The sequence below is a fragment of the Nilaparvata lugens genome, chromosome 1 (genome assembly GCF_014356525.2).
Source record: "Nilaparvata lugens isolate BPH chromosome 1, ASM1435652v1, whole genome shotgun sequence".
In the NCBI taxonomy this organism is placed as follows: Eukaryota; Metazoa; Arthropoda; class Insecta; order Hemiptera; family Delphacidae; genus Nilaparvata; species Nilaparvata lugens.
Genome location: NC_052504.1, coordinates 74,388,255 through 74,405,760, shown reverse-complemented (window position 1 = coordinate 74,405,760; position 17,506 = coordinate 74,388,255). Strand labels below are relative to the sequence as shown.

The 17,506-nt window shown below is 36.2% G+C and overlaps 1 protein-coding gene across 1 annotated transcript in view; it reads left to right on the top strand.

Annotated features, from left to right (window-relative positions):
* Positions 1 to 17,218, top strand: part of LOC111045586 (PI-PLC X domain-containing protein 3) — a 29,076-nt gene extending 11,858 nt beyond the window's left edge. The window contains exons 4-7 of the mRNA XM_039442806.1: positions 8,481 to 8,695; positions 10,442 to 10,640; positions 11,322 to 11,613; positions 16,740 to 17,218. Coding sequence (XP_039298740.1) covers positions 8,481 to 8,695; positions 10,442 to 10,640; positions 11,322 to 11,613; positions 16,740 to 17,046 — 1,013 coding nt within the window. The 3' untranslated portion in view covers positions 17,047 to 17,218. The remainder of the gene's footprint in view (positions 1 to 8,480; positions 8,696 to 10,441; positions 10,641 to 11,321; positions 11,614 to 16,739) is intronic.
* The last annotated feature ends 288 nt before the right edge of the window (positions 17,219 to 17,506 follow it).

Below are 17,506 nucleotides of genomic sequence, written 5' to 3'. Positions count from 1 at the left end.
CTTGTTTGAAAAGCGGTTTTATTTTAGCTATTTTGAAATGTTTAGGAAAGTAGCCTTGCTCAAAACATTTATTAAAAATAATAGTTAGTGGTTCAGAAATTATGTAGGCTATTTTTTTAAGGATTGAATTACTAATATTATCAATTCCTGGGCTTGAATTGATTTTTAGTTCCTTAATTGTAGATTCAACCTCATCAAAATTTGTGGGTTTTAGGAAAAAAGAGTTTGAAACAGGTGTGATATCATTGTTATGGAAATTTGTGAGATTATTCCTAACCTTTTGGGCCTGCCTTGATCCCACATTTGTGAAGAAATCATTTAAATTAGCGGCGTCAACTCCAATTTTGTAACCATCCTTTTTATCTTCGCCAATGGCTTTATTTATATATCTCCAAAGTTTTGAACTATTATTATTACACGCTTCAATTTTGGTTTTGTGATATACTTCTTTTGTTCTACTTATACTATTTGATGTGTTTCTATAAGTTTTGTATTTGTTTATCAAATCTACATTAAAAGGGTCTTTTTTAGCTTTATCATGCATTTTATCACGAACGATTATTGATTTAACTATACCTTCTGTTATCCAAGGTTTAAGGGGACGATTTTCACAAGGAATTTTAATTACAGTTTTACTATGATTTATGGCATTTATCAAACAGTTTACGAATTTCTCAACAAGTTTGTCAATGCTCTCATGACTTCCAAAAACACAACATTCCAATTTTCCTTCTCTGAGTGATTAATTAGAGTACTGTAGTTAAGAGAGGTCTTGGTGTTATATTTATCCTTATCGGCCGTATTGGATTGATTTTCATCATTACCCAGGTGGAATTATACTGAATAATGATCTGTAATTGTCGTTTTGAGAATAACCGATACTATTATTGGCATTTTTGAAAAAAATATGATCCAGGCATGTCTCAGACGTATTTGTAACTCTCGTACTCCCGTTAATGAAAGATTTAAAACCTCTGCTTTGTAAAACATGCATATCATCCTGTACATGGTTATTAGTAAGATGAATATTAATATTTATATCACCTACTACACAAACACTGATTTGATTTGGCGTATTTTCAAGTAACTGGTTTAGGCTATTAACAAAATTTTCTGTGTTATTGTTACTGGGACTGTTGACTGAAACAGGCAAGTTTCAGTTAATACAATTAGATGAACGTCAGTTTTGAAGCTATTCAAACAACAGTTGAATTGATTGAAATTTGCATTTATACTACGAATATTAGTGGAGAGCACATTAAGGAACTCGACATTTTTGCCCGCTATTGTAGGAACATAATTTGTATAATCGTCAATTTACGGTGTGAGATTTTCAACTTCCATTAATCCAAGAATTTCATCAGTTATGGACCACATTTTGGGATATCTAAACATATTTGCTGCCTATGCCACTTCAACAAACATGTTGCTTGTTACATGTTACTCATTTCAAATATACTGTTCGTCAAAGTTGTCACAATCTATTCGACCCATCGTGATATATCTGAAACTATAAGTGTGTCTACTTGTAGAATAGAAAACATGTTGAGATGAGTATATGTTGAGTAAACATGTTGAGTAAACATGCAGTATACTATTGTAAATCTGCAGTGGCTTTGTATTCATCCTGAACAGTACAACTCTTTTTGAGGTTAGTCCTTGTGCCTCATGTATAGTATGTATTTTTAGGTTCACTCTATCTTTCAATATACCACAAAATAACCGTTTCTCGTTTTGGGTAAAAGTAAGTATAAGAGTTTAAGGTTTAAGTTGATGATCAGCACCATATGTAATAGTCTTCCTAACAGATAATACTGTTTGATTAGTGGTTAGAAATTTATTATCATAATATGTAGAGAGTGCATAGCATACATCAATGAGATTTCGTTCAGTATCAGTAACTGAAAATGTTTGGGCTGGCACACAAATTTTGAAATATGAAACCATTTAGATTTAAGCCCACTTCTCTCTATATAAGGAATCTGCCTAGAATCACCTAAAATGATCAACTCTCTAGCTTTTGGAATTTCAGAAATGTAGCCTAAGTAGCCTACATGCGTAAGTAAAACTTCATCTACGAATACTCGTTCGTTACCCTATCAGAGCCGTTTATGATACAAGATGAAACGGTTCTGTAGTCAATATTCAACCTATTAATTGATTTATTATTAGGTAAATTCTTAATTGCTGATCTTATTTCAAGCACACCTGCCCTTGTTTGACACAAGACCAAGTCTTTACCATGTTTGTGCTCTTCTAATATATAACTAGTTTACCCGCAACCGGGTACACCATCAATCCATGATATTTTAGGCATAATTACAATTAACTATGTTAATGTTGACTATATTTTCTATTAATTCACAATTGAGCATTAATTGTGTGTTTTTTGTTACTAGAATAAATCTTTCTTTTGTCCTAAAACGTCCTACTATGTTTTATGAATTTGGTGTACAGTGTACATACCTCCGTTTTCAAGGGAGTATCCCATACTATACACAATAGTTGTTGGCCACAAGTGGAACTTCAGGTGATTGTCATAGATATTCATTTCATGCTTCACTACACTTTGGATTACACTGGATGAAGACAGCAGACACTTATCAGTCAGAGTAGAAAGCACCTCCCTGTATATTTTTCCGTTCGCCTCATCGTGGTCCTGCAGCAGATTCGGCAGCTCCATCAATTGCTCATGAATCTCTCGGAACTGGTTACACCAGGAAGAAACCCTCTCGGACACTTGGTCGAAGCAGTTGACTCCCCTATATTCACAGCAGGTATATCCACGAATGAAAGGTAGTTGGAATGTTCATAATAGAAAAGAAACTTTAGATTCGTCTCCATTACTAAACTGAGCAATTCTATTGCAGATATGAATGCTAAATTGCTGAACACGTCAATGCCGACAATAAGTGGATAATTTGATGAAGTCCATTCATTGATAGCCATTAATATGACTCTCAAGTCGTCCATCACTCTCTTATTATTTGTTTCAATTACGAAGTTCTGAGAGTTTATGTTAGTGATTCTTTTCACACATACGTTTTCAAATTTCAAACCAGTGAATGAGAGAATCAGCACTCTAAGATTAAGATCTCAATTCTTCAACATCACATTAGTATGCGTATATGCTCCAACAGAGGATGCGGATGAAGAGGAGAAGGAGAGATTCTATGAGAAGTTGGAGGAAGTAGTTGACGAAATAGCGCATCATGATGTGAAAATCCTCCTGGGAGACCTGAACGCAAAAATAGGTAGAGAAGAGAGATTTCAGAGTGTGATAGGGAAAGAGAGCTTACACAGTGAAAGTAATGATAACGGAAGGCGAGTGATAGATCTTGCCTTAAGAAAGAATATGATTATAAGTAGCACCCAGAAACAGCGAAAAAACATCAAAATAGCTACCTGGTGTTTAACCGGACGGGGTCACATCAAATCAAATAGCTCATATTTTGATCGATAAAAGACACTGTACTGATATAACAAATGTGGAAAGCTGTAGAGGGGCTGATATAAACTCAGACCACTATATGGTCAGGATTGGTTGTGGACAGCGTATTGCAGTGACAAACAACAAGAGAGCAAAACGCAAGCTCGTTTTGATGTGGCAAAACTGAAAGAAGAGGCGGTGTCACACAGATATGAGGAATGCTTGAAGAACTATCTGGAACAGAAAGAGGATGCATGGAACACTGAGGGAGTAGAGGGAAAATGGAGTATTCTGAAGGAAAGTGTGATTGGAGCTGCAAGGGAAGTTGTTGGCTCTAGAAAGAAGGAAATTCGGGCTCGCTGGTTTGATGAAGAGTGCATAACTGCAATTGAAAGACGAAATAGGGCCAGAATGAAAATTATCCAGAGAAAAACACGGGGAACTGTGGAAGATTATAGATCGGAAAGGAGGATAGCGGATAAGTTATGTAGAAGAAAGAAAAGAGCATATGAGAAGCAGCAGTTGGAAAGTATAGAAGAGCATTATGGCAGAGGAGAGATGAGAAAGTTTTACAAAAAAATGAAATAAGATAAGAAAGGGTTTCAACCCAGGGCAGTGTACTGCAAGGATAAATTAGGAAATATGATAGGAGATGAACAAGGAATAAAGAGGAGATGGAGAGAACACTTTGATGAAGTCTTGAACCATGGCCAACAAGAAGCTGAACCTGCTTATGATGATGTGAGAATGGTACAAGAAGAAGTGGGTAGACCAATGCTTGATGAGGTGAAAGAGGCTATCAAAGATCTTGCAAACAATAAGGCCCCTGGGTTAGATCTAATAACGGCAGAACTTGTTAAAAAAGGAGGGGACATGTTTGTACAGAGGATGCATGCTCTAATCAATGAAATATGGTTAGAAGAAAAAATGCCAGAAGAATGGAGCATTGGTATAATATTTGTCCAGTTCATAAAAAGGGGGACAAAATGGAGTGCCGAAACTACAGAGGAATCACCCTACTGGGTATTCTGTACAAAGTCTTTGCCAAAATTCTAGCAAAAAGGATGACGCCATTGATAGAACGTAATATTGGAGAGTATCAATGTGGTTACCGGCCAGGAAGATCAACGGTCGACCATATCTTCACAATCAGGCAAATTCTGGAAAAATGTTTGAGTTTGATGTCAACGTGCAACAGATATATATTGATTTCCAACAGGCATATGACACTCACAGTAGGGTGAAAGTGTATGAGGCACTCAGGGGGTTAAATGTCCCCTCAAAGCTGATCCGTCTCATAAGTATGACGATGAAAGGAAGCAGAGCTGTGGTCAAGATTGATGGAAGTGTTACAGATGATTTTGAGGTAAGAAGGGGTCTGAGGCAAGGAGATATGCTGTCAACCATGTTATTCAATGCAGTGCTGGAAAATATTATCAGAAAGGTGACCACCAACAACCCCGGGGGCACACTCTTCAACCGGATGTGCCAAATAATGGCTTATGCAGATGACGTGACCATACTAGCAGGAAACAGGAGGGAACTGACAGAGATCTATGAAAAGCTGGAACATGAGGCAAGAGAAGTAGGCCTGGAAATTAATATGCAGAAAACTAAAGTGATGGTTATGTCCAGGAGGCCAGTGAATGATGGAACACAGATACAGTTATCAGGTAGAACCTTTGAGAAAGTGAAATCATTCAAGTATTTAGGCACCCTAATAACGGAAGAGAATAATGTAGCGGAAGAAGTGGATGCTAGGATAATGTCCGGAAATAGGGTGTATTTCGCCCTGCAGAATATCCTGAAGTCCAAGAATGTGTCAAAAAAAGGCAAAATAAAAATTTACACAACAGTTTTAAGACCAATAGTGACATATGGGGCCGAAGCTTGGACATTGACTACAAGAGAAGAAGGTCTGCTTCAGAGATGGGAAAGAAGGATTTTAAGAAGAATTTTTGGAGCAATCAAGGAAAATGAAATATGGAGGATAAGAACAAATGAGGAACTAGGAAGATTGTTCGAGGAGACCAGTATTTGATCTGTTGTGAAAAGTATGAGGCTGAGATGGGCTGGTCATGTGTGCAGAATGCCGGAAGGGAGGGTGCCAAGAATGGTGCTGGAGGCAAACCCGGAGGAAGAAGATTACAAGGAAGACCAAGAAAGCGGTGGGTTGACGATGTGGAAGAGGATTTGCGAAGACTGGGTGTAAGAAGATGGAGAAGAACAGCAGAATGTCGAGAGGGGTGGCAGGATGTGGTTGTGAAGGCTAAGGCTCTACATGGGCTGTAGTGCCAATAATGATAATGATGATGATGATTATCTGTACAAGCAGTAAAGTATAGATTTTTAGTTGCTGTCTACTGTCCACCTAGATATTCTAACAGAAAGGAAGAATATTTATCAATGCTGAATATGTTGGGAACGAAATTCATCCTTGGTGGTGATTTCAATTCAAAGCATATACATTGGGGATCACGATTAACAACCCCTAAAGGAAAAGCGCTCTATGATGCAATAAGAGAGTCAGAATGTGTAGCTCTTTCAACCGGCAAACCAACCCACTGGCCAACGAACACAAAAAAGATCCCTGATCTCATATACTTATTTCTTATAAAGAATATTTCAGTGAATTATTTACAAATTGAGGAAAGCTTTGATCTTAACTCAGACCACTCCCCTATTATCCTGAAGTTGAGTGACACTTTTCTACAGAAACAAAGCCCTTGCACCACATTAGTTAATGAGCATACAGATTGGGATGGCTTCCAACAAATGCTGGAGGATAGAATAGCTACATCTTAATTCACCACTAATGAATGCAGATCAGATTGATGGCGAGTTGGAGAAATTTGTTACCGATATAAAACAGGCAGCATGGTGTAATACTCCACAATCAAGTTGAAGAAGAACATCTAGAAATAACTACTCAAGAGAAATAAGAGTAATGATTGCGGAGAAAAGAAGAGCTAGAAGAAAGTGGCAGCAATCACGTTCTCACCAAGATAAGAGATTGAATAATGTAACTCAAGTACTGAAAAGAGAGATACAATCTATTAAAAATGAATCGATCAGCGGTTACTTGCGCAAGAGTTTGCAGGAGGAAAAACACTGATTACTCGCTCTGGAAGGCATCTAGGAAAATAACACCTATTCAACAAGCTCCTTCTATCAGAAAGCAAACCAGAGAATGGGCCAGAAACAATGAAGAAAAATCACAGACATTCGCAGATCATCTTGTTAAAGTTTTCCAGCCACAGGACCACAGGAGCAATATTTAGAAACTGATGGAAATTTTATGCAAGAGAATCAAGAAATACTATGTTTCTCAGTGGACAAAGTTAAAAAGGAAATTATTAAGCTTATCAATGCAAAGAAAACTCCAGGATTTGACCTGATAACTGGCTTAGTCCTGAAGCACCTTCCAAGGAAAGCACTCATCAAGTTAACAAACATACTAAATGCTTCATTTAGACTTAGACTTGTACCAGGAATATGGAAAGTAGCTTAAGTTATAATGTTGCTCAAGCCAGGAAAAGAACCACATGAAGTAATACTTCATACAGGCCGATTTTATTGTTACCTGTGCTATGAAAGTTGTTTGAAAGGTTATTATTGAGTAGGCCCAAGCCAATAACAAAGAGTAAACAATTGATTCCTTATCATCAGTTTGGTTTCAGAGAAAAACACTCCACAATTGACCAGATACATAGAAGAGTTAATGTAATAGAGAAGAGTTTGGAAGTAAAATAGATTTGTTCAGCAGCTTTTCAAGACATAGTACAAGCTTTCGACAAAGTATGGCATGAAGGACCTCTTTACAAGTTGAAAAAAATGCTTCTCAAACAATTCACAGAAATACTGCAATCATATTTGAATGGAAGGTACTTCAGAGTCAAGTATGAGTACGGTATTCATATTCTGATGTGAGAGAGATAAAAGCAGGAGTTGCACAGGGAAGTGTGTTGGGGCCAGTGCTTTACCTTCTCTTCACCAGTGATATTCCAAATGTGGAGGAGGAGAATACCACAGTGACGTTTGCAGACGACACCGCCCTACTAGCAGTCGACAGCAATGTTCATACTGCAACAGAAAAGCTCCAGAGATCTGCCAACAAAATACAGGACTCAGCCAGTAAGTGAAGGCTGAAACTCAATGAGGGCAAGTCAATTCCGTCAACTTTACCAACAGGAGAGCTGACGAGTACCATCCAATCAGCTTAAATAATATCAACATACCACATGCAAATTCTGCTAAATATCTAGGCATGACTCTTGATGCTAAGATTTGCCCGGAAAGAGCATGTCAAAACGAAAAAAGATGAGCTCAACATAAAAACAAGCAATTTTACCGGCTTATTGGAAGAAACTCATCACTTTCAATACCAAACAAAGTTCTCCTGTACAAACAGATCTTCATAGCTGTCTGGACCTATGGTATTCAAATATGGAGTTGCACCAAACCGAGAATAATCGCCATCGTACTAAGATTCCAAAACTAGGTGCTCAGAAACATCGTTGATGCTCCTTGGTATGTGCGGAACAGCGACATCCATAGAGATCTGGGAGTCAACCTGGTATCCTGTGAGATTCAGCGGTACCGTATGCAGAGAGTCATGAAGCACGGCTCCACCAACACAACACAACAACGTCGAGGCAATCCAGCTGCTAGACAACGGAGGATTGGTGCGGAGGCTCAAAAGGAGGAAGCCATTTGAATTGGTGTAGTGCAAGTGGTTTCAAGTGAAAAAGCAGAGCAGTGATTAAGTGAAACAATAGAATCATGCTTTATAGTACAGTTATTTAAGGTGTACATAATATTACCATTAGCAGTAAGAGATTCTAGAGAGAGTTCCACTGCATTTTATTTTTATTTAGTAGGTTAAGTTCGATGAAATTTGCTCATTAGTCTCACTTATATAGCAATAGTATATTAATAAAAAAATCATAGTAATAAAAAAGTTTTATGGAAAAATCTACTGTTAATAAACAGTTTTCTAATTTTATTACCGTTACCTGATATTTTTATTGAAATTCTTTAATTTTTCCAGCAATTGTGATCACTAAACTACAAACCTATCCGCAATGGATGAATCATTATTGGGAATTCATAAAAAATGTGCCAATGACTGATTTATTTATACCGGGAACTCATGACACGTGCAGTTACAAAGGAGATCCTCCTCAAGAATCAGATGCTTTTGCCAAGAAACATTGGGCCATTTTGAAGTCTGTACCACTTTTGGACAACTGGTCCCTTACACAGGTAAGCATCTGTTTGTATATAATCTAGTTATTGTTATGGAATTTGTTGATTATAAATTTGTCGACCTTGAGATTACAAAATTAGCGAAGATTTGGAAATTATCTATTTCTAGATACAATTACAAATCATATATGAATATGATTGGCCCAAAGGCCCAACAGGCTTGGCCCAAAACTATTCTATTCCCAAAATTTGATAATGAATAACATGTCCTAAAAATTATGTTTCTGCGGTTGAAAGTTCAAGTTCAATTTCCCTCCAAAAATATTTATGAGCTGAAAGTTTTGAATTCAGTAGGATTAAAACACCAAATTCTAATCAATATTACACTCAATTATTATCTCATCACTTTGAATAAATCAAGTTATTTCAGAAAATTTTGAAGTCAAAAATACATACATCATTCTTCTCACTATAATAAACTAAAAACTTCTATGCTCTGATCATATTTATCTTCTGCTTAATAGTTTTTTGTTATTACTCGAAAGTTTTTAAATCATCATCACAGCTCTTAGCTGGTGAGTCCTGTGTTTCACGTAGTTTGACGTATGATGATTTTTCCACCCTTCGCCCAAACGAACTTTAATTTGTCCTCCCTCTTCAGAAATCTCACCTTCCCCAACAACATTCTGTTTGCATTTGTTGGGTGTTCATTTACATAAAAATTACCAGGAGGAAGGTTAGCATTAAAGTCCGTGGTCACCAAGTTTTTCTTCACTTTAGCGACCAGTAACCATTTTAATTTGGATCTGCGACTGGTGAATTTGCAGATGATTGGTTGTATATTATCCTTTATATCGGAACTCGATGTGCGATTGATATATCATATAGTCTCTAAATGAAATATTGATGACCGCTCATATACACTTTAAAATCGCTTATACATTTTCACCTGTTGTGGTTGGGACGGGTGGGTGTCGTTGGGACACTGGAAATTTCTAGATTAGCCTATCAAATTCTTCAAAAAATTTTTTTCTTAAATAAAACATATTGATCAATATTTAAATATACACGAAAAACAACTTTGTCAAAACAAAATAACATTTTTGGCGCTGCATGCAAAACCGAACTTTGAGTGCTGGCAGCGAGTATCGATAACAATTTCCAATATAAAAATTTCAATGAAGAAATAAATAGGTAAAACAAGAATGAATATACATATGATAGGAAATATGAATAAACATCGTATAAATAAAAGTTCACAGTCTTTTTTAAATTTTTGTTTTCAGCTTGCAGGGAATTTAGTCATCATTTTTCACAATCGTTGTTAATGAAACTTTGTTCAAAGGGCACTTTGATTTTTTATTTTTATTTACATATACAGGCAGCCCTAAACAAGAAAGTGAACATTGAATAATGATGTATATTTCCTATTTCTATTTTATCAATCCTTTATTCTGAAGATCTATGCAATTTGAAAAAATTCTATTTCATTTTTATGTCGTTAATTTTCTTCAGTGTGAGACTAATACTTTCCTGATCTAACAAAACAATTCCTATGCTATGATAAATTTTAAATAATTTTACTCCTTGTTTATTAAATTACACTGTGATAATACATTATTGTAGAAATCAAAGTTTGAATGTACGGCAAATTTTCGGATCGCAAGATCCCAAGTTCAAGTCCCATAGACTGAGTGTGAGTGTAATGAGTACACTCTCTCTCTCTCTCTATTGAACCTATTCAACAGGTATATTTTCTAGTCACTCTGGTTATATTTTCTAATCAGTAATGATCAATTTCAGAATCGAGAGATTAAGGGGCAACTAGTCTCTGGAATACGGTACCTTGATATTCGAGTGAAGCGAGAAGATGACATGTACTGGTCTTGCCATAACTCAATACCGATGCACCCACTGAATCAGATAATTGAGCAAGTGGTCGAATTCATAGTAAATACTGAAAAAGAAATTGTCGTTTTCGATATTCATATGCTTGTATCTGGTAAGTTTCCATTGAACATTGTTTTTGTGGGATCCTAAATAACTATTTCGCATTAACACAATAATGATGTATTTTGTATAATGTATTATGTTGTATATGTTTGACTCTTATATTGTATCTGAAGACCTCAGATATGGCTGCAATAAAGATTCTATTCTATTCTATTGATGAATTTCGGACACTGTACTCCTCCTTCAATCAAAGATTTGAATCTTGAAATCAAAGATCTTAAAATCTTGCAAATATCTATTAGCAATCTTCAATTTTGTTTAAATTCTATCGAACCAAAAATAATTTCTAAAACTATGTGATGAAAAATTTATATTGAACTACTGGAAAATAAAACAAATTATATTTAGTTCAACGTGTATTACGGATTCTACACACGCTGTACACTCACTTAAAGGGTGTCATCTAAAATATTATATCATCTGCAATTTTAATGACGGTCGATTGATGATTTTAATTCGTTTATTCATGAAAAAATAATCATCATGAGAACAATCTTCAAAATAATTAATCTGTTGTCAATCGAATAATCACATAATATGAATAGTAATTATATAATAGTAATTCATTATAATGAATTAATAGTCAAGAAAATATGTCTGCATATAAATGTCTGTTTTCATACTCAATCCATTAGTGCGCTCAACGTTTCATTCCTATTTATTTATACAGGAATAGATTCAAATGAAGAGAAGGATGCGTTTGTTAGCTACTTGAAACAATCATTCACTTTTAACAACGAACAACTGTATGTACCACCGAGCAAAGTGAATCAGCTCTGGAAAGCAACGCCTGAATTGATATTAGCAGAGGGGAGAGTCATCATTTCTTTCATAGATCCTGATTATCAAAAGAGTAATAACATGGATATATTGTGGCCGATGGTCTTCCAGTATTGGGGCAATAAACAATATGTCAATGATTTGCGTGATTATATTTATGCCACAATTCCTACACGGAAAGCGTAAGTATATACGTTGTTGGTTATCCATCTTGTTTTCACTGGAATTATTACTATATTGTATTCTTATATAACTTTAAAGTGAAAAAAAACACTCAAGATATTCAACACCAGCATGAAACGGTTGTCGCCACACCAAAGAATGTGAGTGTTTTTCACTTTCAAGTTACATAAGAATACAATATAGTAGTAAGTATATAACTGAAGAATAGGGCCAAATATGCACTATCTAGGTACCTTAATCGATAATCTAGGCTTACTAGAAGATAAAAATATATTTTTTTTATATATTCAACGATACATTGCTATCTAGTCTAGGGACTAATGAGCAACTTTTTTCTGTCCTATAATACTAATAAATACTTCATACAAGAGAATAGGGTCTCCTATTCAAATTCTAATATTATTAGTACACTGCTTATGACTGTACTACACAGGTGGGTTTCACTCATTTCCACTGCTCTACTTTTCACTGGACACAAGACACTTGAATCAGCACTAGACCAGTTCAAATGGCTTCTTCCTTTTCAGCCTCCTCACCAATCCTTCATTTTCCAGCAGCTGGATTGCTTCGATGTTGTCGTGTTGGTGGAGTCGAGCCTCGTGTTTCTCTGCATGCCTCTGGATTTCGCTGCATACCAGGTCGACTTGCAGGTCTCTGTGAAGATCGCTGTTTCTGACGTACCAAGGAGCATCAGCAATGTTTCTCAGCACCTTGTTTTGGAAGCGTTGTATGACTTTGATATTACTGTCTTTGATACACCCCCAAAGTTGTATACCATACGTCCATACTGGCTTTAGAATCTGCTTATACAGGAGTACTTTGTTTGGAATTGACAGGATGGAGTTCCTTCCAATCAGCCACCAGAGTCTCTTGTATTTTATTCCCAGCTCTTCTCTCTTCTTCTTAACATGGACCTTCCAGCGAAGCTTTGCATCTAAAGTCATACCTAGGTACCTGACATTATTGGAAAATAGTACTATTTGATTGTTAATGGTTATTGGTATGGGTTGAGCCCTCTTGTTGGTGAAATTGATATGAACTGATTTTGCTTCATTGAGTTTAATCTTCCATTTTGTTGTCCAGTCTTCAATTTTTCCGAGAGATCTTTGAAGTTTTGCTGTGGCACTTTCAATCTTGTCCTTGTCCTTGTGCTGTGTACCTGATCAATTGTTGAATGTTTTTTCCTGAAGCCAAATTGATGATCTGGTATCAATTTTTTCCTTTCAATAATCGGAGTCAGCCTTTTCAACAATATTCTTTCAAAAATTTTTGACATTACTGGAAGCAAAGATATTGGCCGGTATGATGAGATGTTGTGAGGCTCTTCTCCAGGTTTTGGGATCATTACCACCTCAGCTACCTTCCACATGCAAGGAACATATTTGAGTCTAAAAACGGCATTTATAATATTAGTTAATTTCACTATAGCTTTCCTTGGTAAATTCTTCAATATTACACCTGTTATTAAATCAAATCCTGGTGCTTTTTTGTATTTAATTTTTTTTATTTCTTTCTCTACTTCATCCAGTGTAACATGTCTAAGCTCTTCGCTCTCCTGAATAAAATCCTCTTCAATTTCTAGCTCATCATGATTGTGTGGTTGAAATGTGTTTACCTGATGATCAGCAAATGCTTGAACTTTTTCTGTATTGCTTCTAGCCCATGAGCCATCCTGTTTCCTAATTGGTGGTGCATGCTGAATAGGTCTTTTCAATTTCCTGGCTGCCTTCCAGAGAGAGTAGTCGGTGCTTTCATCTCCCGTTAGATTTCTCAGATAATGATTCATTGATTCATTCTTAATTTGTTGGATTTCTCTTCTGAGCTGTTGAGTTAAATGATTAAGTTGCCTTTTATCTTGTGAAGTTCTTGTTTGTTGCCATTTTTTCCTACCTCTCCTTTTTTCAGCTATCATTTCCCTCACTTCTGTTGGGTAGCTATTTCCTACAGTTCTTCTTCTTAGTTGTGGGGTGTTCCACCAGGCTGCCTGTTGCACGTCAATGACAAATTTTTCCAGTTCTCCATCAAGATGTTCCATGCTTCTCAATGGTACATCAAGGATTATTTTTTCTTCCAGCATCTGTTGAAATCCTTCCCAGTCTGTACGGGTATTAACAAGCCCTGGCCGTTCATTTTGTTTTTGTATTATATTTTCTCTCAGCTGTAGAAGAATTGGAGAATGGTCAGAATCAAGGTCGAAACTTTCCTCAATACTCAAGTAGTTGAAACTCACATTTTTATTTAAGAAGAAATCTATCAGGTCTGGAATTTGTTGCATATCTGAGGGCCAGTAGGTTGGTTTTCCGGTAGAAATGGCCTCACAACTGTACTCCATAATAGCCTTATAGAGCTCTCTGCCTTTCGTGGTTGTTAAATGTGACCCCCAAAAAACGTGTTTTGCATTAAAATCACCTCCTAGAATGAATTTTGTACCCAACATCTCAAATAAAGCTATATATTCTCCTTTTCGTATGGAATGTCTGGGTGGGCAGTAGATAGCAGCCACAACCAACTTATAAGTTCTTGTTTGAACAGCTACACTAGTTAATTGCACTCTTTCTGACTCATATTTAATTTCTTCATGATGTTGAATACTATCCTTGATGATAACAGCACTTCCACCTCGCGCCGAATTTCTGGGATGTATAGCATGATAAGTTTTATATCCTCTGATTCTAATGTAAGATTGTTTAGTGAAATGAGTTTCTGAAACTAAACAAATATCTATCTTTTCTAAATTTAAAACTGCTTCTAATTCTTGTTGCCGATTAAGGAGTCCATTAGCATTCCATTCAACTATTCTAAGTGTATTCAGCATTACAATTCAGAAAAACAATTTTTATCCAACTTCTCAAAACGGCTTTGAAGATAGAAGATACTTTCTTCTTGCTTGTCTAACTTATGTAAAATGAGTTTCAGCACCTGATTAATATCTCCCTCCATATATTATCGAACTGACAGCTATTCGAATTAGAGCCTTTGTTTCCTACAACAGTCTGTGCAAATGTTCTTCTACTCAGAGTAGGCACACGAATTTCTACCTGCTTAGTATTTTTATCTCCAAGCTTTGTAGTTGGATTTTGACTGATTGAGCTCTTGGGAGTGTTTGTCTTCCTTTTTTGTGCCGCATTCCTGATTTTCTGCAGTTCAATAGCTACAGTACACCCTCTGTAACTTGCAGGGTGAGCTTCTCCGCAATGGACTCATTTTGGTAGGGCATCATTGGATTTTTGGCAGTCCCTACTTAGATGCTTTGATCCACATTTCACGCATCTTGGTTCCATGTTACAGTAACGTTGGGTGTGACCGTAAGCCTGGCAACGCTTTCATTGGGCAATTTCCACCTTACATCCAAGAACCGTTTTCAATTCAAATATTTTTTTGATATCTTCCTCGCAGCTAAAGGATACCAGGAACATGTCCAATGGTTCCTTAGTCTTCCATTTGAGTTTATTTACCACTTCCAGGACTTTATAGCCTTGATTCTTCAAATCATCAAGTATGGTATCTGGACTACATGAATAATGTAGTTTCTTTACCATCACTCTGATGGGTCGAGACTTTATTTTTGTATGAATGCCACTTATAGCCAGTATCAACCAATTTTTTCGTCACGTTTCTATAAGTATCTACATCTAGAACGTTGATTTTGAATGTTTCATAACTGACTAGCTTTATTCTGAACTTGTCATCTGGAGAGACACTGTTCAAAGTTTTCAAAAACGTATTGAAATTTTTTATATCGTTCACAATGATAGGAGGCGGGGGCACTACTTTATTCTTCTTTTCCTTGGTGTGCTGGCTGTCAGTTGCTGCACTGCTTGTTGATGGCTGGGGGGGGGCAAAAGCGAGGTATCCATCTTCCTTTTTTTTGAATTTCTTGATTTCACTCGAATCATCCGTAGAGAAATGTAGCTTCTTGTTTTCTTCCTTTTCAGCAGTTAGTTTATCAGTTTTCAAATTTCCTCCTACAGTAAATGACTGAGGCTGGTTCTTACTCTCTCTATTTTTCTCAAGAAGAGAGATTCTTTTAATCAGTTGCTCTAGCTTCGTTTCAAGCTATTCTTGATTTGCATCATTACACATTTATTTTCAGCTTCCTTCCAACTATTATACAATATTTTTTCGGTCGGTGTTCTTAAATTATTTGGGTCGATGACCTTTTCCGGCGTTGACTCCTGCGTTTACACTACCGGTTTCCATTTTTTCTTCATTCGCTTTGACTTCTTCTTCTTCTTCTGTTGCCTCTTCTTCAAACTCGGGAATCAAAAATTTCGACGGTCTGACGAACGACATTTATGTTGAATTCAAAATGTTCATTCATTATTCAGAAAAACGATTGTGTCGCGAACATTGACCGGCCGGCCTAACCGGGACGCTCGAACGCGCACTCGCGTACAGCAATTTCGCACTTTTCGACAATTTCGCGTAGGCCTAATTCCACTAAGGCGCAGATACGGAACTATCGAAATATAACTATTTCTACTACCACTATACCACACTACTCTATTAATACTACAATGCTCTCGACATGCTACCGCTACGACGTCTAAACGATGACTGAGATAAGAATATATAAGTATGTTATAATTATACATTTTGCCAATTTTTCGCCTGTTATTTTACCGATAGAACACAACATTGTAAAACACTTCTAGTTGGGTTTGACTAAAAAAAATCTGGTTTTATAATAATGTTTGTGCTATTTCGTATTGTTTTGAGCTACTTGGTGTGGTAATGCTTCTTATGGATGCTCAACATCTAAACTTGAAAAAATATTGGATTGAAAGGAAATCACTGATGAAGTAGAAGTTGGGATTGAGGTCTCTCCAAATAAAATTGATATCAATTATTATTACATGGTTTCCAAAAATTCAATTCTGCTTAAATCAATTACTGATACTTTGAACTAACCTATAGAAAAGTACAGCATACAGCCCAGAATAGCAATCTAGCCAATAACTAGAAGGTTACTCTACGGACCAACTATTTTTTAATGTGTTTGTGGGTAATTAAGAATTTTTCAAATATTCATTTTCTCCCATTAGTGTTATCAACTAGTAGTAAAAACATCAAGTACGGTTTATCAATGAGTGGCACACTAATAAAGAATTTTCAATTGTTTCAGATCTGAAAATATGTTGGACACACTGACGTCTGTGATGGCTGAGCTGACTGCTAATCTTAAAAGGATAGCTAAAGATAGGAAAAACGACTTGAGTGCACAAAGTGAGCAGCATTCAATAGAGATACACAGCTGGTTCATGGACCCAGCCGTTGCTCTGCAAACGAACGTGTTGGCTGTCGACTTTTTCACAATCTATGGAGTGGCTCGTCTGGCTTTCATCTGGAATGAACGCAAATACTACAAAAGCACATGCGATTCTCAACAAACCATCGCTGACGATTACTATCAGAAAGTTATTATTCCTTAGTGTCGACTAATGTCAAAGTATTCTGACATCTAATCATCACAATGACTACCGTAATTCAAGTATTAACTTTTATTTTAAAGTCCATATTATTTCATTGGAATATTAACGCCAGAAATCAAGTGTAGAATATAATTCAACAGATCACAGAAATAAATATGATGATGATATGTTATACCGTATCTCTGTTTCCACTTTACCTAGATTATGGGAAGTGCAACATATATTATTTGAAACATCAATAGCATTAATTTTTTTCCTCTTTGAGTATAGCTTCTAATTTCTCGGTACCTATTGGAATATCTTTGACTGACAAAAATCAAAAATATTTAGAAATTTTCCTATATTGAGATGTATAAGTTTAATATAATATAACTTTGAAAATTGATAAAGAGTGGAGGAGCTATGGCTAGCAGCTCCAGAGTTTCTGTTGCAATCAATTTCCATTTATATATTCTAGTTT